The following is a 27,998-nucleotide window of genomic DNA, read 5'->3' on the forward strand; positions in this document are numbered from 1 at the left end:
TCTCTAGTTGTCCTGACTCATATCTGGGCTCTGGATCTAGATGGTTGTGGAGGAGAAAGTTGTACAACACCTTCTCACTCAAATCCAATTCACTTGCTTGTCATGGCATCACCTCCCCCAGTAACATGTCTTCTTTGAGAATGAAAGACAAACATCAGCAGCTCAGAATCTACCATTCTCATATAAAATTAAAGCTTCAGAGAGGCCTTGGAAGTCACTAACAAGAGACTGGTTGAGCCTGAATTTTCTTGGATGCTTTTCTTCCAGGCAGGAGGGGCCTAAAGGGTCATAAACAAGAAAGATGGATTTCCATGACTTGGCCATTTTGCTGACCACGGCCCAGTTAACTTTAAGTGGATGGGTGGGTGGGTCTGGGAGAGGTGGGAAATCTCCGGTTGCCTGGAGGAGTTCCAGAGTCATTGAATACCCAAAGTATTTCCAGACCTCCTAGGAGCTGCCCTGTTGATTCCTTTCCTCCCTGTAGACATTCTTGTGGACCTGACTCATTCCTCCACCTCCTAAAGGGGAGGGGAGGGCCTTTGGCACTGGAGTAGGGTTGAGGCAGAGGTTAGAGAGCAGTGACCTGTTTCCTCTCTCTTCTTCCAGAGCTGCAATTGGACTGGCCTTTTGAGGAGCAAGGCAAAGGTGAGAGATCTCACACTAAGAACTGATCCTGGAGACTGGCCCCTGCTCTCAGTAAAGAGAATTCTCTGTCATCTAGCTTTTAAGACCCCAGATCTCTTCCCCTTCACATAAACTACTGTTTGTCTTTTCAGAACGGGTTTTCCCAATTTCCTGGTTTCTTCCTTGCTTATTCCATTCCCCACAGCCTCTCCTATCCCAACCTCCCATTTCCCTCCACTCCCCATTCTTTATAGAATCCAGGCATCTCGGACCACGATTGAGAACTGCCTCTGGGGGAAGTCCTCCATCTGCCCACAGCAGGTGAGTGAATGCTGGGATTGGGGATGGAGCTCTGGAGTTTCACAAGCTTGGCTTTGGTGGGGGGGGGGGGGGGGGGTGTAGCCATGATAGCTCTTCATTCTCCACCCCCTCCGCCCCCAATCCATTTCCGAGTCAGAGGAGATCCGAGCATTGATGATGGGGTCAATCCCAGAATGGGTGGTCCATCCCTGTGGTGAACTGGCTCCCTCTGGTGGCCACATGGGGAGCCAGGCATTCCATGGCCAAGCCCAAAATGTTTTCAAATTCAATGAAAACATGCCCAACTCTAGGCTAGAAGAATTATTAAATTAGATAAGGCATAAGATCAAAACCAAAAAGGACCCTAGAGGCCATCAGATCCACCCCCTTTCATTTTACATATGCGGAAACAAGAGAGGTTAAGTGATTTGCCCAGGGCTACATAGCTAAAAAGTATCTGAAGCACTCCCTCATGGAGCTCAGTCTAACCAAAGGGTGAGACATATACATGGATAACTATAATACAAAGTGAAACATGGTAATTCTTCAGATCTCATATCCCGTCTGCCAGCTACAGCCAAGTGTTTGCCATTCTGGGCTCTCCAGCTAGTAATCTCAAAGCAGAATCATAGGCTAGAAGCCTTCCCTCATTGCCTAGAATGACAGAATATAGTTGGGCTTCTTTTCGGTGACAGAACTCACTTCACTGGTCCCTGGAATCTTGGCACACCTGCCTTGTCATCATAGGTCACCCCTAAGCAAGAAATAAGTTCCTTGTTTTCTTTGAACAGGACTCTGGAGGTTCTCACTTCAACCTCATCTCCCTCTCAAAATGGAAATCTTATTTCTAAATGAATCCTTCAAATAAGATTGAAAACACGCCATGAATCATGGGAAGGTGGGAGGTGACAGTGTAAGGGGAGAAATTAAAAATTAAATTCCTGGTTTTACCTTTGGACAAATTTGGCTGACAAATTATCAGTCTGCAAGCCAGAGGGAGTCTCAGTCTGACTGTTCACCTGAGCATCGACGCCTCAACCCAACCCAACTCACCCTAAGCAAATAAAATCAATGCATTTATTATTCACTGGTCAGGATTATTTTTAATCTCTTTTATTATAAGTATCCTCATCTATGACACATCATAGAGTTTCCTTAGGTGTGGCTTCTTGTTATGACTTTCAGTTGCTATTGGACTGCTAATTCATATTGATGTGTATCTAGAGATCTAATAATAAGTCAGAAAATTCTGGTAGACTGACCACCTGCTTTGCTATCTGATCAAACTTCTGATTCAGTGGAACCTACCTGATGTTGATGGACCATTTGGAAAGAGTATCCCAGAAACTAGTTGGAGTAATGGCTTAGTGTTACCTTGGGTCAATCATTTCCCCTTTTGGGAAAATGATGGACCTTGGCTTAATCAGTTCTGACATTCTATGGTCCTAAAAAAACTGGTAAATATAGAATTCTGTCCAAGATGCAAAAGGAAATGTCAGAGCTGAGGTTCACCCAAGTTAAGCCCTTTCAACAGAAGAGGGGACTTCTAGAATCCTAAAATGTCAGAGCTAGGAGGAACTTTTGAAAGTATCTAGTTCAACCCTCATTTTACATATGGAAAATCAAATTAGAGGGGAAGTAGCAGATACAGGATTTTGAATTAGAAGGGTCTTTGGAGGCCTCTACTAAACAGTATGCTAGACACTATACAAAGCATCGGGGATTCAAATAGACAAGAAACCCATCAGCCATAGCATGTTCTCAATCTTATTTTGGAGGATCCATTTAGAAATCAGATTAAATGATTTACCCAAGATCACCTGCATATTAACCAACAAAGTTAGGATCTGAACCCAGGTCCCTTGACCAGCCCTTTTTCTACTTAACTGTCTAACTTTCTAAATTCAAATTCCAAAGAGCTTTATATTTCATCTTATTCACCTTCTAGCATAACTGGTTGGATTTGGGATTTTTTGACCATTGTGTCAGACATTTGTCATATCAGGACATTTACATCCTAACAACAGATAAAAACAAAATTCAGTTGATTTATTTTTTAAAAATAAAGAGCAATGATGAGAGCAAATGTATAAGGTCCCCTGTCTAGTACAGACAACCACAGCAAATATTGAACTGACAGTCTCCAAGCAATATTCTATTAAGTCCCTCTAGAAATTGCTCCTACTTCTAATGTCCTTTCCTTCTAGAAGCCAATTGCAGACCTTTAACTGGAAAAGTTAATGTTTTAGTCCTGTTAGAACCAGATCACACTGTCTCTTCTGCCTACCAGTCAGAAATTTCTAGGCAATAGAGGAAGTGACCCAGGGCCCTATGGTTAGTATGAGCTAGGCAGGCAGGAAGGAAATAAGTATTATCTAGTCCCTGCTATGGACCAGGGCCTGTGTTAAATACTTTTCAAACATTAGTCATGTGCTCCTCACAACAACTTAGATATTATTATTATTATTATTATTATTATTATTCCCATTTTTACAATTGAAACAACTGAGGCAGAGAGAAGTTAAGGGACTTTGCTCTGAACCTGAAGTCAGAAAGACTTGAGTTCAATGGCAACCTCAGACATTTCCTAGCAGAGTGACCTTTGCAAGTGTGGGAAGCCAAAGAATAGTTTCTGAAACAAAGTAGATGAAAATAAAATGAAAAATTAATAAAAATCTTCCCCTCACTTCATCCACGTGATCTTCTGAGCCCTGAAAGAGATCTATGGAGGCTGGAGTGAAAGTAGAGAAAGGACTACAAACCATACTGAGGCTTTGGAGAAGAGAAGGCAACTGTCTGTATACCCCATTCCTAATTGTCCACCCCCCCCCCTTGTCTAGGAGGAACCACCAAGACCCAAAAGAAGGGCCTGGAAACATCTTCAGCTATAAGCCCAGAACCTCACCTTTCCTGCAGACAAGACCTCAGGTATACACACCTCAGGCTTCCACCCATCCTCCTTTGCTCACCTGAATCCTTGAAACCTACTTGTATCTCATCTGGCTCAGGATAACATCAGTGATATCCAGCACTGGTCCCCTGTAGTGACCACTGATAGGCTTTTAGGTCTCATACCCAGATAAGGCACTTGGATAAACCATGCCATTGGATGACAAAATTCTATGCTTAGTTATAGGTTACTCCATTTAAGTTCAGATCCCCTGTTTCCTCCCCTAGGTGGTCAGGTACCAAAAGAAAGCTGAAGATATCTGGACCGAGGACTCCTGGAACCAATTTCTGCAAGAACTAGAGACAGGGCAGAAGGTAAGGAGAGTTTCACTGGAGTGAAGAGGTAAAGATGGGGGCTGTTCTTAACCAGGGTTACTCAACCAAAGACCAGACAATCAGCAGAAGGAACCCCAAAGGGAAAGAGTCTGGGTACTGTCCCAGTCTCAGTTCCCTTGATCTGATCAGAACTATTTCTCAGCCCAAGAAGCCACTGGTGGATGAAGCTGCTGAGAAGCCCTCTTTACCAATTGAGGTGAGTGTGGTCTGCACATCAGCATGAGTGGGGCGAGGGGCAGAAGGACATGGTTTGGATGCGGGGGTTAGGTGTAATAAGAAAGGACAAAAGATACATAAGACTTGGGCAAGACTTTCCACCTCAGACTCAAAGGTATGAATTCTGAGTGCAGTTTTATAAGCAGGGTCTCCCTCCAGCTCACAGATCAATCAACAAGAATTTACTGAACACCTAGGGATCCAAATGAGAAGACAGGACTTTTACCTCAAAGAGTTCAAAGTCTGTTTAGGAGAATAATGAGAAAACCTAAAACATGTTGCTCAGTCAAGAAATTTGTACTTGGGAGCCAGAGGACTGGATTTCCATCTCTATTGGTTACTACCAATGTGGCCTTGGGCAAATCTTTTATCCTCTCTGGACCTCAGCTTCTTCATCCGTAAAAGAGAAGCTTCATCCATAAAAGAAGTCTCTTCTACTTCTGTTTCTATAAACCTGTGATTTAGAGCCAAGTTGTTTTTCAAAAAAAAGTGTTGCAGAAAATCAGTAAAGGGAAAGATCAATGTTAGCAAATTTTAAAGCCCTAGAGAAATGTCTTATTATTTTACTACATCAACTAGGTAGCAGAGTGGATGAAGTGCTGATGGAATCAGGAAGACCTGAGTTCAAATGTGACCTCACACACTAACTAGGTGTGAAACTCTAGGCAAGTCACCGAACTTTGTTTGCCTCAGTTTCCTCATCTGTAAAATGAATTTGAGAAGGAAGTGACAGACAGCTCAGTATCTTTGCCAAGAAAACTCCAAATGGGGTCATGAAGAGTTGGACATGATTGAACAACATTATCATATTGTTTTAAAATTATTTACTTCTAATGAGTCTATATTAAATCATATGTTTACAATAAAAATACTATTTATTCCATTATTATTGTGGGGAAAATGGTATTCCAGGTAAGAAGAAGATCATAAGCAAAGAGATTAGTAGTATGAACTTGGGTAAGTCACTTGTGTTAGATTAGAAACTCTCAACATTCTTGTGTCGTGGACCTCTTTGGCAGTCTGATGAATACTATATGTTCCTTCTCAAGGAAAAAATTGAAGGTTTTAAATGTATAAAATAAAATATATAGGATTACAAAGGAAACAGATTATATTAAAATGCCAGTTATTAAAATATTTTAAAAACGAGTTTCCAGGCCACAGGTTGACAACCCTCTAAATGAGATGATTCTAGGATACCTTCCAGTTCTAAGAATGATCATGGGTCAGTGAAATTTCCCTGAGTAGATCAGAGGGTACATACTGAGGAGTCTGTGGTGTATTAAAAGAGAAGCACCACCCCTGTCATTCTTTGAAACTATCCCTGTTGCCTAATGAGCAAATTGGCTTTTCTTGGATGAATCTCAGTTTCCACATTTGCTTTCAACTCTGGACCAGAAGCAAATTCTTGTTTCTGGATGGATGGATGGATGGATTCTAGTACAATGGGAGGAAGTAAGACAGAGGACAAGTTGTAGCTACTTCAAAAGGCTGACTCAAGACTTTAGATGTGATGAGGTTGAAAATTAGGAGTGCTGGAGAATGACTTGGTAAAAGTAAGGGTTTAGGGAAGACAATAGCAATAATCTGTAGGGATATGTTGTTCAGTCGTGTCTTCAGATGACCCATTGTGACCCATTTAGGATTTCCTTTGGAGAGATTCTGGAGTAATTTGCCATTTCCTTTTTCCATTCATTTTACAGATGAGGAAACTGAGGCAACCAGCATTAAATGACTTGCCCAGGGTCACACAACTAGTGCCTGAGGCTAGATTTAAACTAAGGAAGATGAGTATTTCTGATTCCAGGCCTGATGCTCTATCCACTGTACCACCTAGATTGGGATAAAGGAGGAGTTGGGGGGTAGCTAGGTGGCACAGTGGATAGAGCAGTGACCCTGGAGTCAGGAGAACCCGAGTTCAAATCCAGCCTCAGATACTTAATTGCCTAGCTATGTGACCTTGGGCAAGTCACTTAACCCCATTGCCTTAAATATTTTTTTTTTAAAAGGAGGCGTTGGGGATGTCAAAAGATTGTAGAGATCCAGAAGTAAGACTCCTTCACTAGGTGCTTAAAGTCTTCTCTTTCTAGGGCTTCACTGCTTGAGTAGTAGTCACAGAATGCTCTGATACCTTGTCCCTAAAGGAAACCCGATTGCCTGGACATAGTGTGTTCATTCCTCTAGCAAGGATGCTTTTTCATCATTCTTGCTAATCGAGTTGGGAAAGAGATATTGCTGATATTGGGGGTGGGGGCTATGGTGTCTTCTGGGGACCCCAGCCCCTTTGTCCCATCAGATCTTACTGGAGAGGGAACTGGCCAGACTGAACGAAGAACTGGACAAGGACATGCGAGCCATTGAGATGAAGCTGCCCCCAGACAAGGTACCCCTCCCTTCTGGGACCCTCCCTCGTCACACATGCAGAGAGAATGACAGTCCACGTGAGAGTAGGGTTTCTGAAGTGGGAAGGGGCTGCCTAGAGAATGGCCTTCCAGTCCAGACCTGTAGGTAGAGAGTGGGCTAAGGAAAGCAGGCTAGTATAAGTGGAAAGCCAGCTGGCTTTTAGGAAAAGAGCTGGCCCTAGGCCCAGGTTCCCGGCACTGGGGATGTTGGGAAAGGCACAGCTCTCCTCTCTGGGCCTCAGAACCTCGGTTTGGAAACTAAAGAGACTGGATGCGACCCTCCGTCCCGTCTGCCAGTCAGTGTGGATAAGGTGCCCCCCTTCAGGGGGTAGACGGGCCGGCCTGCCCCTCTCGCTGCTTCTCCTTCCCCTCTCCCCGCCCTCCCTTCTTTCCGTCCCATCCTGCGCTGGGCGGCCCGGCTCGGCCCGGCTTTCCCCCTGCCGTCGGGTCTCGGGCCGGACAGACTCTAGGACCCTGCGTTCACCCGGCCCCTCCTCTTCTGACCCTCCCCCCCCCCCAGTCCCAACTTTCCAGATGGAGGGGAGGGGGGCGGTGGAGCTCGAACTCGCCGTCGCCCCGGCTGAGACCCGCCCCCCGCCCGCCCTCCTCTCCCCACCCAGGGCCCCGCGCAGGCTCGCCGCCCCCAGGCCAGAGGCCCCTTGGCTCGGTGAGTGCCCCGGGGTGCCCGGGACCAGGAGGCGGGAGGAGAAGGGGGCTCGGGCGGGGGTGCGGCTGGGGCAGGGGCCGGGGCGGGCCGGACGCCCCGAGGAGGGAAGAGGCCAGCCATCTGGGAGGAGGAGGAGGAGGAGGAGGAGGAGGAGGAGGAGGAGGAGGAGGAGGAGGGGAAGAGAGGAGAGTCGCTGATGTGGAAAGGACAGATCAGTCCGGGAGCCCGGGCCAGAGCAGGGAGGGACTTGGAGAGAGGAAAACAAGGTGGAGGTGGAGAAGGCAGTGCCATCCTGAAGGGCAGGGCAAGGAGAGGCGAAGGGACGGAGACGGGGCGCCCAGGGGAGGGAGGCGGCCCAGGCGAGGCGTTTGCCCTTTCCGTGGGCGCTGGGAAACTTTGGGGCTTTGGAGTCCCGTCGTCTCCCTGGAGACCGGCCGGCCGGGGAGGGGAGCGGAGCATTCCCAGGGAAGGGGAGGGGAACGGCGGGGGTCCCTTTCCCTTGCACACCACCCCGTCATGGCCCAGGCCTCCTTCTCCTTCTCAGGGTCTCCCCCTTCCCATGGCCTCACCCCTTCCTGGCTTGGGGGCGGGAGGGAAAGGAAATCGGATATCCTGCTGAGATCCAAGGATCAGGGAGTGGAGGTGGTCGCTCGAATGATATTTCTGGCAGGATAGGGGAAAAGCCTGGAGGGGATGGGGGCATAAGACCCCAAAGGAATAAGCTGTATCTGCACCTCCTCCCCTAACCCCATTCTTCCAGCCTGTCTCCAGCCAGGGCTTCGAGCCCATCTCAAGCCCTTTACCCTTCACGGACCCTGAGCCCCCACAGGATGGAAGATGGAGGGAGTCCCTTTCTGGGTCGGAGAGATTTTCTCTACCCACCCCCCACCCAAGGTAAGACTCAGATCCTTCTCCCAGCCTCCTCTAGATTCTCATCCTTTACTCTGGCTCCTCTTTTGCATATTTGCCCTTGCCTAATGGAGTGGGCTGGTGGGCATTGACCACCGGGAGCTGCACTCCCCACCCTTCCACTTGGTCCTGGCTTTGGTCTGCTGACTTTTTGGTTCTCTGTAGTTCCAGATGGGGCAGAGCCTGGTGATGGTCTGGCCAAGAAAGAAGAGAAGAAGGTAAGATGTAGCTTAGGGGCAAGATGTGTCCCAATTGTCTCAGGATATGGGGCTGGATTTACCAGGGGGTGACACAGAGGTGTCATTTATAACTCTTGGGACATGTGTGACTAGGGATAAATTCTGTTCTTTCTTCCTTTTGCTCAGAAGAAGGCTGCACGTGTCAAATTTGACTTCCAGGCTCAGTCACCAAAGTAAGTATCCCTTTTTCCCTCTCTCTCCACTGTCTTTGGTGAAGGAGTATCCTTGCAGGCCCATTCACATCCCTTGCTATTTTCTGTGTACTACATTGGGATGGGAGTTCAGAAGCTTGCATCAGGAATCTCCTATTGCCCCATGGAGAAAAGCCATAACCAAGATCCAGCAAACAAAGCTTTGTCCCAGGTGCCCTATCAGATTTAGAGCTCAAAAGCTAATATCCACTCTACCTCTTGTAGATATAGATATTTCCAAAAATGGAAAGGTGGCACCAACATTTTCCATTCCTGTAGCAAGCAGTCTGATTGCCATGGAACTGACCAAATTTGAGCAATCCCCACCTCTGCCCAAGGTCTGAGGAAGTCAGATTCAGATATCCTCTTTTCACAGGTCCACCATGGCTCTGACAGCCTGAGGACCTATCTGAAGCTGAGGGAAAGGGAGATATGGTGGGGAGAGAGATGAGGAGAGTGGGTGGCCTTCATCTTTAAAATCAAGGGAATATGATGGATTCATGTGGGTTATTTGCCTGATTTTGAGAAGAGCTTCACCTATCCATCAACCTGTCCTGGGCTTGATTCATCTTATTTCAGTTCAAAGGGTGAAAGAAGGCTCAGACTAGAGCATCATGGAAGGGAACATCCCAAAAGCATTGGAGGAAACAATGTCATAAACTTCTACCCAGCATTGTGAAACTTCTTTGCCTTCCCAATCCCATCTAGCCAGGCTTCTTTGAAAATCTGAAGGAAGAGTCTGGAAGTATCTAAGTCCATTCCACTCCTTTCAGGGACCATGTAAATTCAATATATAATGAGATCTATGCCCCTCTTTCCAATCTCCCATCCCATATGTACATAGTTGGGGTAAACCCACATATATCTGCATCTGTAGGTATGGATGGGTAAGTTATGTTGGAGGAAGGCATCTGGTGGCTACAGGCACAATCCAGGAATGGTGGTGCTTGAAGAGAGAAGTGGATGGAAGGATATCATAGCTCCTTGAATTTTTCCCCCACCATGCACTGTAATAATCTAAAGGTCCCTAGACATTCCATAAATTGACTAATTAGCCCCTATCAAGAATAATTAGTTAAAATGGGAAGTTACTAGATGATCTACAAGAGGTAAACTCTTTTCCTTATCTCACACCAGGTTTCTGGGTTGATCTATCCTTTCCTTTCAACCAAGTTTACCTTTCCTGCCTCTTGAGATGGAAGCAAAAGTTCCTTGTAATGGCTCAGTCCACAAAGGAGTAATGACTCTGAGGTCATTTGGGACCTAGGTTTAAAAAAAAGAAATAAAAAGGACTCGTGATTTTGGGATTGCTCCAAGGACCCAATCCCCTTTTCCATGACCTTCCCTTACTACCTTTTGATTTTGAGGGACCTTTGAGTGACTTTTTCTGCATGGCCACCAGGGAGTTGACCTTGCAGAAGGGGGACATTGTGTACATCCACAAAGAGGTGGACAGAAACTGGCTGGAGGGAGAACATCATGGGCGGCTTGGCATCTTCCCAGCTAACTATATAGAGGTGAGTGAGGGGCTTCCTTGGTAGGGTGGGGAGTTGGGTTCCTCTCTCCTGGACTCAGAATCCTATCACGCTGTCTGTCATCAAGCTCTACTGTTTCTTCTTGATAGTACCTCTCTCGGATTCATGTCTTCATTTGCATATCAGATGGTGAATTCATAACAACGACAACAGTAATAATAATGGCTAACTTTATGTAGTGCTTTGAGCTCCTTTTCATTCATTCTCATTTAGTCCTCAATAACCCTGTGAAGTAAAAAGTATTTTTCTGAAATTAAAAAAGAGAGATAGTTTATTATAAAAGAGAACTCATACACGTACCACAAAATAATTCAAAAACTATCAGTCCAGAATGTCAAGAGGACCCCTAGCACATAACTAAATGACATGATTTCATTAAAACTTGGAATGTCCTGTCAGGGAGGATTCCAATGGTGCTGAGTCCTATGTTAGATAGTATAGATAAGAGTTGGGGATCAGTAGGTTTAACTGGTGTGGTCCTGGATCCTGGGACATCTGCAGGGATTCAGCCAGGTGTGACCAAGGGCCTGGCATATCATAGCACTGCTCCTTTGGCCTCCATGGTCAGCATAATCAGGTTGCGTGCACCTTTCCCTTGCTTTTCTTCTCTTGTTTTTGAACCTACAAATTGATTTCTTCCTCCACTTGGTTTTCATGGTAAAATGGAAATCAGCAAGATAGCACTGAGTTCAAGAGGGGAGTATACTTATTGTGCCCATTTAACAGATCGGGAAATTGAGGCTCAGGTGCTCATTGCTATGCAGCTAGTAGGATTCTTCTTACTTTGAATATGTGTCTTTTCCCACTACATCTCAATTGCCAATCAAAATATCTAGTTCATTTATTAGAGTGCTTCTTCTATAAGTCTTAAATTGTTCTATAAATATGAGTCATGTACATAATATAATTATACTGGCTCCCAGCAAAATTGACCTGATGCTGATTTGAGGGACTATCTCCCCTTCCCCTACTCCTATCTGTGACTCTCTAAAACATCCCAAAGGAATCATTTTTGATCCCTGAAATTTTACAATTAGCACTCATTTCTTTGGATTATAATTTTTGTCTAGTAGAATATAAACTTTTTGTTTTTACTAGGCAGTGGGGTTAAGTGACTTGCCCAAGGTCACACAGCTAGGTAATTTTTATGTATCTGAGACTGGATTTGAACTCGGGTCCTCCTGATTCCAAGCCCTTGCTCTATCCACTGCACCACCTGGCTGCCCCCAATATAAACTTTTTGAAGGTAGGAAATATTCATTTTTTTTGGATTTTTTTATTTTCTGCATCCCTGATTATAGTAATGCTTTATCAATTATCCTTTTATATTTATTAATTCTTCTAACCCTAATTCCTGAATTAATGTATTTGCTTGTTGTCTCCCCCATTAGATTGTAAGCTTCTTGAGGGCAGGGAATGTCTTTGCTTTTCTATGTATGTTCAATGCTTAGCAAAGTGCTTAATAAACACATTTTGACTGACTAATTGAACTGGGATTTTATCTTAAGGTCACAATTTTATCTCTGTGCAATTTGGGATACAAATTGGATTGGGTTCTTGAATTGTCCTGATCTGTATTATTGGGGGTCCTGCCTCTGCATTCTCCAGGTTTTGAGTGCTTTGTTCTTCAAGGAACTCAGGAGCAGCTCAGATAAGGGGGCTGCAAACTTTTAGTGGTTTCACTTAAGAGTGTTCTGATATTTGACTTTGTCTGATTGCCATTCTCCTGGTCTGAGTTTTACAAGCTCCAGATCCCAGTTTGGTTTTGAGCAGCACAACTACAAGTCTGTCTCTGGATGGAGCTCCAGCAAACAGTTGCTAGTCTCAGCTTCTGTCAGCTAACTGAAAGGATCTGCATTCAGAGCAACACTCCCCCCTTGCCTGTACTGTCCCTATACCGGTCACTCACTTGTGGCCTGAATCTTTGATCTTGTTCTGAGGAGACCCACATGTCTATGACCTGAATTCTTGATCTTGGAATGGACAAAATGGCCCTCTTGGGTTTCTCCTTAGATTTCTGGGTCACTGGGTCACTCATGCCCTTCCTAAATTTTTGATGGAGTAGTGGTAAGAGAGAATTGGGAAATACTGTTTTCTCTACTCTGATATCTTTGAGTCCCTAATTTTTGTCTTTGCTTACTCTCCAGCCTGATATTATTGATACCTACTTTATCATCTATTAGAGTGGAATTTTAATCCTACACTTTAATTAATTTTTATTCCTAATTTTAATCCCTATTCCTTTGTTTAGGAATTCAGTTCAATTGAGCAAGCATTTATTTATTAATAAATAAATAAATAAATTTGTTTGTGGCAGGGGAGATGAAAATGAAAGCCCTGCCCTCAAGGAGCTTTCATTGTCCTTCAGGGAAGGAGTTCCTAGGTGTACACTATATAAATAAACACAGTGTAATTGGGGGGGGGGGGGTGGGGGGGAGAGACAGTAACAATTACAGAGATCAGGAAAAATCTTAGGTTGGAGGTATATCATCCTAGCTGAGCCTTGAAGGAAGCTAAGGATTCCAAGGAGAGTGCACAGGCACAAGGAACAGAAATGTACTATCATGTATAGGAAATGACCTACAGGCTCTAACAAAGCATTCACTATAGATAATAAACACATAAATCCCTATCAGTCACACCTACTTATGGATTTATGCCTCTCTTTCCTGGGGAGGAATGAGTTTTACCAGTATCCAGCCCTGGAAAATTGGGGCACCTGAGGGAGTGAAAGGGAAAAGACTGGGGGTGGTGATAAACTACTTAATCAAAGATTTTGCCTAAGGCTAGAAGCTTCTAGTTGAATGAAAACTCTTAATTCTGGATTTGAAGGCCTTCTACCAATCTGATCTCCTATTCCTTATTCCCACCCAGACAAATAACCTATTCACTTTCACCCTCCCATCCCACTCCTTCCCCTCAAGGCTCCCCTAGGCCCTTCTACATAGTAATTCAAGTCTTATTGCTGGGAAACAGCCTGTCCTACCCACACCCAACATGTTCCCACTTCCAGATCTTTTGCACATACCTTTCTCTTGGAATGCACAAATAACCTCTTAGGACTTAGTATTTGCTTATTGTGTCTCTTATCCATTTGTCACTGATGTCTATGAAATTTAGACTTTTTAAATGAGCATTTTTTTCTATGTTTGTTCTTTTTTTTTTAAATGCCTTTTGCCTGAGAAATTCAACATATTTTGTTTACAACTAAGTAGGTTGGTATCACATCTTGAGACAAGATTGCAGTGTAAAGAATTCTGGAATTGGAGTCAGATAATCTGGGTTCTAAACCCCATGTGACCATGGGTTTAATTAACCTCTGGCCTCAATTTCCACATCTGTGAAATGAAGGGATTTCAGTAGAAGACTTCTGTTCTGTCCATTATCTGTAAACTTTTATCTTAAGGGTTGGCTCAGGGGTCAGTTGGTAAATGCTTAACCAGCAGTTGGAGATGGAGTGGAGAAAGTTTGTAGTATACACTTAAGTTTAATTTGCATTATAAGCATTTTCTCCATCACTTTATTAAAGTTCAACAAAGCAATAAATTAAGTTTTAATTTGTATTGGCAGCTAGATGGTTCAGTGGGTGGAGTGCCAGTCCTGAAGTTAGAACTTGAGTCAAATTCAGCCTCAGACCCTTACTAGCTGTGTGACTTTGGGCAAGTCACTTCACCTGATTGCCCTGCATCCAGAGCCATCTCCAGTTATCCAGATCCAGATCTGATCACTGGACCCAGACGGCTCCAGAGGAGAAAGTGAGACTGACTTAGCACAGCCTCCCCTCACTCAAATCCAATTCACGTTCTTGTCATGGCATCACCTCCCCGATGTCGTGGTCTTCTTCGAGAATGAAGGACAAACATCATCAAATCAAGCACTGATTTGTATTGATTTCTGTGGTGTAAATAAAAGCTCACACTGAAAATTTAACAGTCAGCTTCCTGAGAGCTTCTAGGAACTGACCCACCTCTGGCCAGGTCCGGAGTTGTTTTCTTCCAAGGGTTGGGATGGAATAATGAATAGAGTATTAGATTTGATGCCTGCAAGGGCTAGGTTTCAATTAAATGCTGGCTATCTGATCCTGGCTAAATAATAGCTATGTTCAGCCTCAGTTTCTTCATGTGTAAAAAGAGGATAATACCTATATCACAGGATTTTGTGACAATCAAATGAGATAATGCATGTAAAATGCTTTGTATACTTTATGGTACAAAGTAAATACTTTGTACTATATGGTATAATATGATACAAAGTAAACTTTCAAGTGGAATTTTTTCCTTTTGAGTCCCCAAGAGCATGTTTAATAAATGTTTGTCTTTGATGATGCCCTTCTCATTGTGACCCTTTTGGGGGGTTTTCTTGATCCTGGAGTAGTTTTGATGAGACCCCAACACTCTATTCAGAGATTATTGAACTCTAATACTTATGTTTTGTCAAAACATTTTGAACAACTTGTTTACAAACTCTGTATATCCTGTAGCAAGCATGTTTTCATCCCTATTGATGCCCCCCTGGAGTCCAGAGACCAAGTGCCCCAACCACAACCCTGTATCCTGCCAGAAGCGCCCCCAAGCATCCTAAGTCCAAAACACCCCCCTCCCAACCACATCCTTATGTCTGTCAGAACATTTTGGTTACCTCTCCCTATTTTAAGAACCCTACCCCAAACCCTCTGAGGAGCTTTTCTACCTAGTCTGCTTCATCTCAGTAAAATAAAGCTTTCCTTGACTGAAAGTCTGAGTTTGAAAATTTTTCTCAAGATGTTTCTGTGATGAGCCCCATCAGTTTGCCAGTTCTTTCTCCAGTTTATTTTACAGATGAGGAAATTGAGGCAAACATGGTTAGTGAGTTGGCCAGTGTCACGCAGCAGTAAGTCTCTGAGGCTAGATTTGAACACAGGTCTTCCTGATTCCAGCCACTATCCCTTGGGCCACTGACCTGACTCATACAATGGATGGCTGATCCAGGTGCCTTTGACACTTCCTTCTTTCCTTTTATCTCTTCCAGGTGTTGCCCCCAAATGAGATCCCAAAGCCCATCAAACCCCCAACCTACCAGGTACTAGAATATGGAGAGGCTGTGGCCCAATACAACTTCAAGGGGGACTTGGAGGTAGAGCTATCCTTTCGAAAGGTGAGTTCAGAGGGAGAAGGGGTGAGGGGCTGAGGAAGTTTTAGCTGAATATCAAAATGGTGGGGGGGGAGAAATTAATAGTCAAACCCTCAAATATTCAGAACTTTCCTTTTCCTTACATTAGAATAAAATATTTTCCTTCCCTGTTGTGGCTGGCTTTAGAACCACATTTCCTAAGTGCCTGAAAGGCAAGAATTATATAGCTCCTTCTGGATCAATTTCCTATGATGTAAGATGTGACAAGAAACAACAATATCATTGGCTATTTGGGAAAAGGGAAGATGAGAGAAGGCAGGAGGATTGAAGGAGACCAGAAAAGGAGATAGAAGAATAGCAAGAAAGGGTCTTGAAATATGAGTGGGGAAGGAGAGAAGAGAAATAGGAAGGAGAAAGACAAGAAGTGTCCCTTTCCTTTGCCTCTCCACTTTAAACTTAACAACATATGTTGAAAACTTGCTATGAAGTGGATATTAGGGAGAAGACAAAAGGCTGTAAGTTTTCTTTTTTCTTTTTTTTTTTGTGGGGGAATGGGGTTGAGTGACAAGGTCACATAGCTAGAGTATCAAGTGTCTGAGACCAAAGTTGACTTCGGGTCTACCCCACTCCAGGGCAGGTGCTCTATCCACTCACCTCCAAGCTGCTCCCCTAGGACTGTATGGTTTTTTTTTATGATTTTTTGAAATCAATTTGTTTTCATTTTCTTATGGAGGCATTGAGGGTTAAATGACTTGCCCAGGGTCACACAATTAACTTGGCTCCTTCTGACTGCAGGGCCTACCTTCTATCCACTGTGCCACCTAATCCATTTCTTTTCAAGTGAAAAAGTTATTGGAAACTCACATAATCTGGTTGAGTAGATAAGACTTAGAGGTAAAAAAGATAACAATTTAGACCAGGACTGGGGAAGGAATTCCAGAAGGGGGAATGAGTTGGAGAAGGGATGGAATGTTTTGGGGTTGAATAATATGTCTGCCTTACTGGAAGAATAGGGGTCATAGAGAAGACCTGATGGAGAGCTCTATTTTTTTCCCTCTCTTCCTGTCAGGGTGAGCGCATCTGCCTGATAAGGAAGGTGAATGAAAATTGGTACGAGGGGCGCATTTCAGGGACTGGACGCCAGGGCATCTTCCCTGCCAACTACGTCCAAGTCTCCAAAGAACCCAGGCTCAAGGTCTGTGAAGATGGCCCAACCCCCACCCACCTGACTCTGGCTGGCTCTCAAGTCCCTGGGTCCCCACGCCTGGGCACCTCTCGCCTAGCAAGACCGTCTGGTTTCTCCTCTACACCCCAAAGCACAGATGACAACGATTGGGGGGGGCAAACCTCTCCCTATCGCCCTGGTTTTGCCTTTCGTTCCAGCACACAGGAACCTTCCCCACGGACTTCTCCATCCAGATCTCAAACCCAGGTGATTCCCAACTTTCCATCAAGGGGCATTCTAAGTCAGTGAGAAATCCCCTCTTTAAACAGAATTTAGCTTCTCCCATTTTCTGTAGCTGGTAGGGTGAAATGGGACATTTATTCTAGACCACTGAATGCAAAATAACCAAGCTGACTGGCAGACATTTGCCTTTGGGAAGAGCCATAAAAACTAATCTGTGTCTTTTGGCATTTCAAATTAGAATATGGTCCTAAAAGTATGTAAGGCACTTTGGCAAATTGAAATCATTTTGTGGGGCATTCAGGGCCCTGCCCTCCACAAATACCATAGTATCTTAATCTTGTGCACTATATTTTTATTGAGCCATGTTTCAATTAAGATTTTTCTGGTCCATTTATATCATATCATATTTACATATGAATAAACAGACATTTTAATTACTATAAATATAACAAAACTAACAAACAGGATTGGGATAACTTCTGACCTTGCATGCTGCCCCACCTTCCTTTGTTTGCCATTAGTCTATGGGAGAGCCTGAACCAGAAAGAGAAATCTGTGGAGGCTGTAGTCAGGAAGTGCCAACTTGTAATGGGACCTTGGTCCTAGGCCTTGGGTCCCATTTGTAGACCTTGGGTAGTGCAGTGATTAGAGAGCTGGTCCTGGAGTCAGAAAGATTCATGAATGAGCTCAAATCCAGTCTCAAATCCATTTAATAGCTGTGTGATCTTGGACAAGTCACTTAACTGCCTCATTTTCTTCATCTGTAAAATGAACTGGAGAAGGAAATAGCAAAACACTGCAGTATTTTGCCAAGAAAATCCCAAATGGGGTCACAAATAATTGGACAATTGAATAACAACACAACAACTAAACCTGTTCCATTCCACATCCTGGGGACAATGGATAGAGTAGGGTGCCAGTTACTTCATGATTTTCTAAAAATACAAGTATTTTAGATGTTCATGCCTCAGTTATCCTTAAGTAAAACAGAGCTAATAAAACCCTATAATAATTTTGAGGTTATGATTTGAATATGGTGATCCAATGTATGAAAATATGTTGGCAAGGATTCAAAATGCAATTATTATGCTCTTTAGCCCATAATAACTTTGAAAGTTTGAGTCTCGAATATCTGTATCACACATGCACTTCAAAATAACACATGCTTTTCTCATTATTCACCTTAGGGTCTCGGTGCCTCCAGGACATTACCACCCAACCACTGGGGTCCCAGCCCTCACCAAGACCCTTCTTCCTCTTCTGGAGCCTCTAATATTCACTGGATTCCGTGAGTATGAATTGAAGAATAGTCTGAAGGGGGTGGGAGATGTTATATAGCAAATGGCCCAATGACTAAAGATTTTCATTCTCAGGGCCATTAAGGAAACTAAATACAATTCCATTCAACAAGTAAGCCCAACCCTCTGGGTTGGGAGACATAGAAGACAATAGAAGTATATGAGGTAATCTCTGTTCCTTTGGGACTATTTTAATCTAGATTTGGGGTCAACAAACTATGGCCTCTGGGCCAAATTCAGCAGCCAAAACATGTAAAAACCATTCTTAGCTCTTAAGCAAGACAAAAACAGATGACAGCCCTGCATTTGACCCATGGACCATAGTTTGCCAACCTTTGATCTAGATGGAAAAGTAAAAGGACTGATGAACAGATGTGGCTATATACAGATGAATTTATTATCAAAATTATTGTTATTGGTTGTTCATGTTAACATAAGAGATTCCTGACTCTTCACAAAATCACATTTATCTATAAAATTAGAAGTTGGATTGAACAATCTCCCTTCCACGTTTGAATGTCTGTGATTCTGTTCTTTTCTTGAAATGATTGACACAGACTCCTGAGCAAGGAAAGAAGAGGGGGTCATTGTGGCTCAGGGGCATAGAAAAAAGACTTCCTGGAAGAGATAGGGGATTGGGAGGGATAGAAAACAAGGGGAAGTGCTGTGGGAGAGCAGATTCTCTGTTTTCTCAAGAGCAAGCATGAAGGAGAGAGTGCATAGAGATGAAAAAAAGGTATGGTAAGTGATGGTGTGGCAAAGGATGATTTGGGCAGAAGACCTACTTGATTTGGAATGGGCTGGGGTGGGGAGAGGTGAAAATACTTGGGGTTTCCACAACAGTATCCTCCCTCAGGTACCAGGCAGTATATCGATATTGGCCCCAGAATGATGATGAATTGGAGCTTCAGGAAGGAGACCAGGTGGATGTTATGCAGCAGTGTGACGATGGCTGGTTTGTGGGTATGATGAGCCTTGGGGGAGGGAAGACTCTTGAAGGTGTCAGCACCTAGGGGTGGGCCTGGTGAGACTGAGACAAGCCTTCATTTGCATGATCATACAGGTGGCAGGAAAGGCCTAGTGTTTCTGTAGCATCTTTCTTTTTTTTCTTTCATTTCTTTATAATTTTCTCTACCTCCCTGTTATATATTACAGCTTTTAAAGTATTTTTCTCATGCCATTTAATCCTCACAATAATCTTTAACTAGTAGAGAAAAATTTTGATGCATTCTTACTGACTGTGTGGCCCAGGGCAAATCATTTATCCTCTCCCAGCAACTCTCTTTAAAACTAGAGTACAATTCAGTCTGGATTAGTAGAGGTAGCATTGCAAGTTAACCTTTTATGATAAAAGCAGTCTTTTACTTCCCCATCCCTGCAATGGATTTTATATTAGGAGCACTTAGCTCCCAAGGTTGTTAGGTATTTCAAGTGCTGTGTGATCCACAGAATTGTAATTGTTATTTGTTAAGTAAAATTAAATGAATAGTGATTTAATTAATATTGATTTAACTTATAATGGTGGCTTCCCATCCTCTCTGAAATTGTTTTCTTACCTGTAAAATGGGAATAATGCCACTTACCTTAACAAGATTCAAAGAATTAAACAAGAACATGCACATACATATATGTATATCATATGTGTGTATGTGTGGGGGGATGTGTGTGTGTGTGCTTTCCAAATCCTAATATTGTTTTTTGTTATAATTACTAATAGTTATTGTTCTATGACATGCTGTGACTTTTCATAGAAAATATTTAGAATTGAGTACCTCCTGTGCTCAGAGCACAGAGAAGATTTTGGAAAAGAATATAATACAGTTACCAACTCTTAAGGATCTCACAGTCTGGCTGAGAAAATAGGACTTTATTGGCTGGTACTTTGATTCTTACCTCCCAAGGGAGACAACATATGAACAATATAAGTATTTACAAGATAATATGATGAAGAAGAAAATGCTAACAATTTAAGGGAAGAGAGAAGACTTCCTATGGGAATAAGAAATGATCTTAAACTTGGAAGAAATCAGGAATTTTAGGAGGTAGAAGTAAGAGAGATAGAGTATATTTCAGGTATGGGAGATGGCCTTTTCAAAGTGAGATCAAAGAGTAGCAAGTCAACCACTTCAGCTGAAATATAAAATGTGGAGGGGAGTGCTATGTCATAATACTGGAAGGATATGCTAGATTGCTAAAGGCTTTAAGTGCTAAAGTGAAGAGTTTATATTTAATTCTAGAGGACATAGGGAATCACTGAGGATTCTTGAGTAGGAGAATGACATAATCTGACATGTGCTTTAGGAAGAGTTTGTTGGCAGATATGTGGAGGTTGACTTGAAAAGAAGAGCCTGGAAACTGAGGGTCTTATCAGGAAGCTGTTGAAGTGAGAAGCTATCTAGGTGAGAGGAGATGAAAGTTCCACATATTAGGGGGAAAGAATTCATGAAATATGTTGTGGAGGTGGAATTGGACAGTCTTGGAAATGGATTGAACATTGGGGAGAGAGAAGAGTCAAAGATAACCCTTGAGGTCACAGAGTCAGGAGGGTGTTCATTAGAGTATAACTTCTTAACTTATGCTTACCTGACTGGGATAGTGATATATCCTCAAAAGATAAACAGAAGTTCTGATGCTGAGTGGAGTTTAAAGGTAAAGGTAATGAGTTCCTTTGTGGACAATGCTGAATTGAGATAACTTGAATTCACTTGGAGATGTCCAACAAGCAGTTAGTGATGGGGAACTGGAGTTCAGGTGAGAACTTAGAACTGAAAAAAAGATTGGGATTCATAGCATAGAAATGGTCATTGAATCCATTGGAATGACTAAGGTCGCCAAGAGAGAAGATGCTAAGAAAGAAGAAAAGAGGGTCCAGCACAGAGCTATTTTGGAGAAAGTTGTTTCATTGAATTATGAGGCCAGAAACCACATTCATAAGGACTTGAGAAGTAATAATGTTTGTCCTTTATTTTTTGAAGAAGACCTAGACATCAGGGAGGTGATGCCATGACAAGTACATGAACTGGATTTGAGTGAGGGGGTACTGTGCTAAGTCACCAGCCTCACTTTCTCCTCCAGCACCATCTGAGTCCACTGGCCAGATATGAATCAGGATGACTAGAGATGGCCCTGGATGCAAAGCAATCAAGGTTAAGTGACCTGCCTAAAGTCACCCAGCTAGTTAGAGTCAGGTGTCTGAGGCCAGATTTGAACTCCCATCCTCCTGACTCAAAGACCAGTGCTCTATGTCCTGTGCTACCTGACTTGAGAAGTGAGTAGGAAGTGAATAAGCAGAGGTAACCAATGAAAAAGCATTTTTAGAATTTAATTTTGAAAGGAAGGAGCACTATAGGGTGATAGCTCAAGGGAATGGTGAGGTACCATGAATGTTTTTTTGGTAAAGACTTGGATGCATTTGTAGGTGGTAGCAAAGGATCCATTTAATCTGGAGAGAGATTGAAAAACAAAAGATGGTGAAGAAATGGTTGAAGGGTCATGGTAATAGAGTTGATGAGAGGTGATAATGTCAAAGGCATAAGTAGAGGACTTGACTTGTCAAGAAGAAAAGCTACTGGGGCAGCTAGTGGATAGAGCACCAGCCCTGGAATCAGGAGGACCTGAGTTCAGATTTGGATCTTAGACATTTACTAGCTGGGTAACCCTGGACAAATCACTTAACCCTATTGCCAAAAAGAAGAAAAAAGACCATCCCTGTGTCAGATACAGTAGTCAAGGAGGTGAGAATAGCAATGACTAAGAGGTTTTTAACATTTAGAATTGGGGAGAAAAGGGCTTTCACTTTAGATAGCCTGAATTTTCTTAGTAAGATAAAAACTTTTGCTGAAAAGGGACATTGGCTAGTGTAGAGCAGTGATAACAAAATCAAATAGAAACAGATCCCTATGCCCTCAGAGTTGATTTAGAAAACCACAAATTAATGTCATCTATGTTGTATTATATGTGAATTTATTTTGTTAAATATTTTCCAATAACTTTTAATCTGGTTCTGGGAAGCTTTGGCTTGTTGTGTGTTTGACACCCTCTGGAGAAAGCTTAAAAATGTTTGAAGAAGCTGCTGATGGTAGTTTGACAGTAAATTAATAAAAGATCACCATAGAATAGAGAGGATCTAGTTCAGATAAGTTTACATTTATTTGCAGCAGTTTGCAAAGCACAGTTGTTTGATTTCTTTCATCAGTGTTCAGCAATAGATGGGTAAAAATGGTGAAGATAACTTATGGTGTTAACCCAAGGTTAGAGTTTGTCAAAGTATGTGTAGTGATTGGACCAGGGATCAAGGGAGTTGAGGGAAGACATTGAACTATAGCTATTAGGTCAAGGTTATGAATGGGGGGATATGAGGCCAGAGAAAGAGTCTCAGATGATGGCAAAGAAGAGATTAAAAAAAACTAGAGGGCCTAGTGAAGACAAATGAGTAAGAATGAGGCAAAGGGAAAGATGAGAAGGTAGAGCTTGTAATCAGAAGCATCTTAATTTTGGATTATGGAATTACAACACAGGGTATGACAAGTCCTGTCTCTGGCTGGGGAGGATGAAGGAGAATCTTGGGAGTGAAGGAGACTGATTTTGAGGGAACATCCATATGCATATTGAAATCCTCAAGAATAAACAGGGATGGGGTGCCTAGGTGGCTCAGTGGATAGAGCACCAGCCCTGGAGTCAGTAGTACCTAAATTCAAATCCAGCCTCAGACACTTAATAATTACCTAGCTGTGTGGCCTTGGGCAAGCCACTTAACTCTATTTGCTTTGCAAAAACCTAAAAAAAAAAAAAAAAAGTCGAAGAATAAACAGGGATTATGTTGAAGAGGAGGACTCCAGTCAGGTGCTGAGCTCCTGGACCCACCCCTGGAAATCGTGATCTTGGTGGAAGTAGTGAACTTCAAAAGGAGGATTGTACTGTTTTAATGTTTAATAGTCAGTTGTATGGCACACTTTAAAGTTTAATGTGCATCAATAATATTTTCCCCATCATTTTCTGAAGTTTAGACAATGAACAGAACAGTAAATCAAACCTGATTTGTAGGTTTTGAAAATAGCTGACATAGAAATGCTCCAAATAATTGGCTAGTTCCTGAGAGGTAATAGTAGAAGGACAGTGGGGTAGAGGTGCTAAGGAGCAAGGAGGTATGTTTTGAATGCCTTTGTTTTTTCCTGACCGGTGTGTAGAGGGCAGGACAGAAGGGACCCCTCTGCTGAAGAGAGTAGCCAAACTTGGGGTGGGAAAAGGTGGGGAAGGGGAGAGAGCCAGGTTTTCACGAGTGTGAGAAGATGGGAAATGTGAGAGAAAGGAGGCTCAAAGTTAAAAAAAAAATGACTAGGGGGTGGCTAGGTGGTGCAGTGGATAAAGTACCGGCCCTGGAGTCAGGAGGACCTGGGTTCAAATCTGGCCTCAGACGCTTAATAATTACCTAGCTGTGAGGCCTTGGGCAAGCCACTTAACCCCACTGCCTTGCAAAAACCTAAAAAAAAAAAAAAGGATGACTAGATTAGGTTCATGTGAGGGTAAGGTTGAGCTGGATGGTATTGAGAGAGGAATAGTACTGGAGAAAAAAAGTTTTCACTTTGGCAATTCTAAATCCCTTAATAAAGATAGATAAATCTAACATTTATATAGTCCTTTACAGTTTGGAAGGCCTTTACATAAACCAATAAATTGCCTTTAACATTTAATATTATTTTAAAATATTAAATATCTTTAATATTTACACATCTGCATTATTGTTGATTAGTCATTTTCAGTTGTGTGTGACTCTTTGTAACCTCTTTTTTTTTTTTTTTTGGTTTTTGCAAGGCAAATGGGGTTAAGTGGCTTGCCCAAGGCCACACAGCTAGGTAATTATTAAGCGTCTGAGGTCAGATTTGAACCCAGGTCCTCCTGACTCCAGGGCCGGTACTTTATCCACCACGCCATCTAGCCGTCCCCCTTTTGGAATTTCTTGATAAAGATACTAGAATAGTTTGCCATTTTTTCCCCTACAGCTCATTTTACAGATGGGGAAACTGAGACAAATGGATTAAGTGACCTGTCTAGGGTCATACAGTTTGTAAAGTGTTTGTGGTCAGATCTGAACTCAGGATTTGAATTCAGGTCTTTTTGACTCTAGGCCCCATACTCTCTTCACTGAGCTATTTAAAACTGCACCTATATAGACAGCAACATGTGTATGTATGTGTGTGTATGCCTTTACACACACACACACATATATACCAACATGTTATGTGTGTATAGATTCTAGAACTTTCTTTTTTAAACATTGACTAAAGTTTTTCTTTTTACATCAGAATCTTTACTGTATATATGGACAGATTGCTCTGTTTCCTTTTGTCATGTAAGGCTATTATTGTAACGGGGGGGGGGGGAGGTTAAAAAAACCGAATTGATTTAGACAATTTTGTTTTACAACATTCTGGACCCATGTACTCTTCCTCTAGTGGGATCATAGATTAGAGCTGAAAGAGACCCTTCCCCCCCCCCCCCCAAGGCTCTTAAGGCCTCTTATCACAGATGTGTAAACTGAAGCCCAGAGAGTTTACGTCCCCAAGGGTCACAAAGCTGCTAATTAGCCAAGGCAGACTTTGAATCTGGCTCTTCTTGACTCTAGGACCAATGCTCTCTATCCGTTACTCTACTGTCTCTTATTATTCCATGTTGCCAGTAATGAAAGGAGGGAAGTGACTAAATATCCTTCCTAAAATTGAGTGCTGAGTGTCCAGTAGTGTGGACATTACTTTAGGTAGTGATCTGACCAGGGCAGAGTACAGGGGTAGCTCCCACTTCCTTATTGCTAGAAGCTGGAAGCTTAAGATCACCCTAACTTTCTTGGCTTTTATGGTGCTTGTGGTACACTAAAACCTGCAGATCTTTTTAAAAAAATCTTTTTATATATTTTGTATATAAATGTATATGGAGAAGGGGGGGGAGTGAGAGGGAGAGAGAGGAGAGGAGGGGAGAGGAGGGGAGAGGAGGGGAGGGGAGGGGAGGGGAGAGGAGAGAGAAGAAACAAGAGACGAGGGTAAAGGAGCTGTCTCGAGGTCAGCCATCAGGATGTCCAGTCCTTGAGAGGATAAGTTAAAGGAACCAGGGGATTTTTAGCTGGAGAATAGAGAACTCTAAATGAGACTGTGACAGCTGTCTTCAAGATTTTGAAGTTCAAGTACATGAAAGAGATTAAGATTGTTCTGTTTGACTGTAGAAGTGCACAATGGATGAAAAATGGAAAAATAAGTAAATTTGGGTTTGATGTCAAGAAAAAAAAATTTCCTACAGAGTTTTCCAAATAGGGAATAGTCCACTTGGTAAGGTAGTGGGTTCCTCCTCTTTGGAAGTCTTTAAGTTGAGCATTCATTAGGAATGTTTCATTTTCAGATGGCTGCTGAATTTCTGTGATGCTGGTCTTGTTCTTTAAGTTTCCATTTCTCCCTTGAAAGGAAGATGTTTATATTATATTTAAGTCAACCTGCTTTGTTATCTGCAAAATGATTTGATTTGACAGTGTGAGACTCAAACCTTAGAAGGATGGTGTGAGACTGAAGACTTTGAACTGGACTTTACTACCTTAAACCATAGAATGCGAAAGCTATAATCTTTGAGGTCATTTAACACACATTTTATAGACCCGGAAGTTGAGGAATAGAGAAAGAATGAGACCTGCCCAAAGTCAGACAGAAAATAAATGGTAAAGTCAGAACCAGAACAGTTGCACTAATCCACCTTCAAAGCTACTTCCTCTAAACGGCCCTCCCTCACCAAGAGATGCTTAAGGACCTTTCTGGAGGGAGGGATGGGTGGGGTGATTCCTTAAGGACCACTTCTCTTTATCAGTTTTGTTTTGCCCATACAATCTATTCTGAATCAACACTTGTTTATTCAGAAGTGTATTGAGGGGAGCCTGAGGACCTGGGTTCAGATTTTTTTTCTCAGATACTTATTGCCTGACCTTGGGGAAGATACTGGACCTCAGTGACTCATTGATAAAATGAGGCAATTGAAGGAGAGGGTCTCTAAGTCTTCTGGGGGTTTGTGATTGCTTCTTGCCTTTCTAGGCTTCTGCCACCAGGGGGTAGGAGTTAGTGAGGCTAGAAAATACCCTCAGCCTTCTGGCTGCCTTAGAGATAAGTGGCCTAGAGGAAGGTTTTCAGTCACTGGCAGCAGGATTTGTGAGAAGATCTGTTTGTTTGTTTTAGCCTTAGCATCTTCTCCACCCCCAAACATTTTTTAAGATAAAATGTAATTGATAATTTGGTTTCACATCACTCCTATTTCCCAATGTATCTCTCTTCACCTGTGAAAGCCACTGTCCTGTAACAGTATTTTTTAGAAATAAATTTATTTTTCTAACTGCATGCAGAGATAGTTTTCTACAGTCACTCTTTTGTAAGGTTTCCAGTTCCACATTTTACTCCTTCGCTCCCTTCCTCCTCCCCCTCCTTTTGAAGAGTAATCTAATATAGATCATACAGGCATAAGAAAGAATTTTAAACTAAAACAAAAACAGTTCAGCAAAACCAACACATCAAAATGCCTGCCTCATAGTCCCCATCACTATTAAGACACCTTCCTCCTGCCTTATGTTTCAGCTTTCCTTTCCTTCCCTTGCAGGTGTCTCCCGGAGGACCCAGAAATTTGGAACATTCCCAGGGAACTATGTGACCCTCATGAGCGGACGCTATAGCCTGGAGCAAGCCCAGAGCTCTGCTGCAGGGAAGCCCAGCCCAGTGGGTTGGGGAGAAAGAGTGGAGGGGGGAGGTGCTGATAGCTGAGGACTCTCTGAAAACCGCCCCTCCTCCTCCACTCACCCCCCTGCCCGTCTCCAGCTGCTTTGATGTGGGCTTTCTCTAAGACCCGAGGGAGGATGGGGCTGGAGGTGGGGGAGGGAGGGCCAGCTGCAGGATGCCGCAGCTTCTGTGAGGCTCCATCCTGTGTCAGACACAACTCTCTGCCTCCTCTCCCTATCCTCCCTGCCTTAGGGGACCTGGAACAACTCTCCTCTGAGCCTCCCGGACATTCCTCTGACAGCCCCCTCCTTCACTGAATAGCTTCCTCTACTAGGGACTAGCTCTGGCTCTTATTGGGACCAGACATGCCTTCTCTTCCCTCCCCCTCTCCGCCCCCACTTCCACCTCCCCATCTCTATGAAGCAGTGTCTTCTAACAAGGACCAACTTCTTAACTTCATGGGGACCAAATGCTGCCACCTAGCAGGGCTTTCCTCCCCAGAGTCCAAATAGCTTTCCACTTCACCTGCCTTCCCTGGAGCCCTCTCCTCCCTTTCTCTGCTGAGTTGGGAGAGGGGGGAGGGGAGGAGGAAGTCATGAGGGACCATTTTCCTGGTCTTCTCGGAGCTCCTAGTAAGGGTTGTACCTCCAAAGTTAGGAGGTTCAATCTCACAGTCCCGGGAGACTCTGGCTGCACATTCCCCCTCCTATGACACCCTTGTTCTCCCCTAGGAGAGATTGTATAATAAACCTGGACACACCTCTCTTGACTCTGAGACTCTTTTGATGGGGCTTTGCCATTGGTTCTTTTCTCTAAGAGAAGAGGTAATTCTCTGCCATGAACTTTAGCCCTGTCATGAGACTGATCTCCATCTCTACAGCCTGGCCCCTCCCCCACCCCCCAATCTTCAGGGGGTGAATCACAATTTGACAAGGATAGTGCAAAGATAACTTCCATGTATGCCTAAAGAATGTGGAGAAAGGAGTGCATCACTGGGGAGGAGCCAGAGATTATGGGAGGAGGAGGTAAGGCTGCCCTTCTGGATTCTGGGGCTCACCTAGATGGGTTGGCATCGATAAT

General features: G+C 43.2%; 1 protein-coding gene across 6 annotated transcripts in view; it reads left to right on the forward strand.

Annotated features, from left to right (window-relative positions):
* Nucleotides 1-27,701, forward strand: part of SORBS3 (sorbin and SH3 domain containing 3) — a 37,420-nt gene extending 9,719 nt beyond the window's left edge. For 2 of the 6 annotated variants that reach the window (XM_074209145.1, XM_074209147.1), the window contains 16 exons: nt 607-645; nt 777-945; nt 3,765-3,852; nt 4,102-4,188; nt 4,352-4,405; nt 6,722-6,808; nt 7,448-7,494; nt 8,255-8,388; nt 8,569-8,621; nt 8,769-8,815; nt 10,236-10,350; nt 15,376-15,501; nt 16,547-16,909; nt 18,073-18,173; nt 19,040-19,146; nt 26,803-27,701. In XM_074209145.1, the coding sequence (XP_074065246.1) occupies nt 607-645; nt 777-945; nt 3,765-3,852; nt 4,102-4,188; nt 4,352-4,405; nt 6,722-6,808; nt 7,448-7,494; nt 8,255-8,388; nt 8,569-8,621; nt 8,769-8,815; nt 10,236-10,350; nt 15,376-15,501; nt 16,547-16,909; nt 18,073-18,173; nt 19,040-19,146; nt 26,803-26,963 (1,778 nt within the window). In that variant the 3' untranslated portion in view covers nt 26,964-27,701. Of the gene's footprint in view, nt 1-606; nt 646-776; nt 946-3,764; nt 3,853-4,101; nt 4,189-4,351; nt 4,406-6,721; nt 6,809-7,447; nt 7,495-7,676; nt 7,767-8,254; nt 8,389-8,568; nt 8,622-8,768; nt 8,816-10,235; nt 10,351-15,375; nt 15,502-16,546; nt 16,910-18,072; nt 18,174-19,039; nt 19,147-26,802 lie in introns of those variants that run through there. The other 4 variants (XM_074209146.1, XM_074209148.1, XM_074209149.1 and 1 more) reach the window with 4 other exon arrangements.
* The last annotated feature ends 297 nt before the right edge of the window (nt 27,702-27,998 follow it).

This window comes from Macrotis lagotis, chromosome 1 (genome assembly GCF_037893015.1).
Source record: "Macrotis lagotis isolate mMagLag1 chromosome 1, bilby.v1.9.chrom.fasta, whole genome shotgun sequence".
Taxonomy (NCBI): Eukaryota; Metazoa; Chordata; class Mammalia; order Peramelemorphia; family Peramelidae; genus Macrotis; species Macrotis lagotis.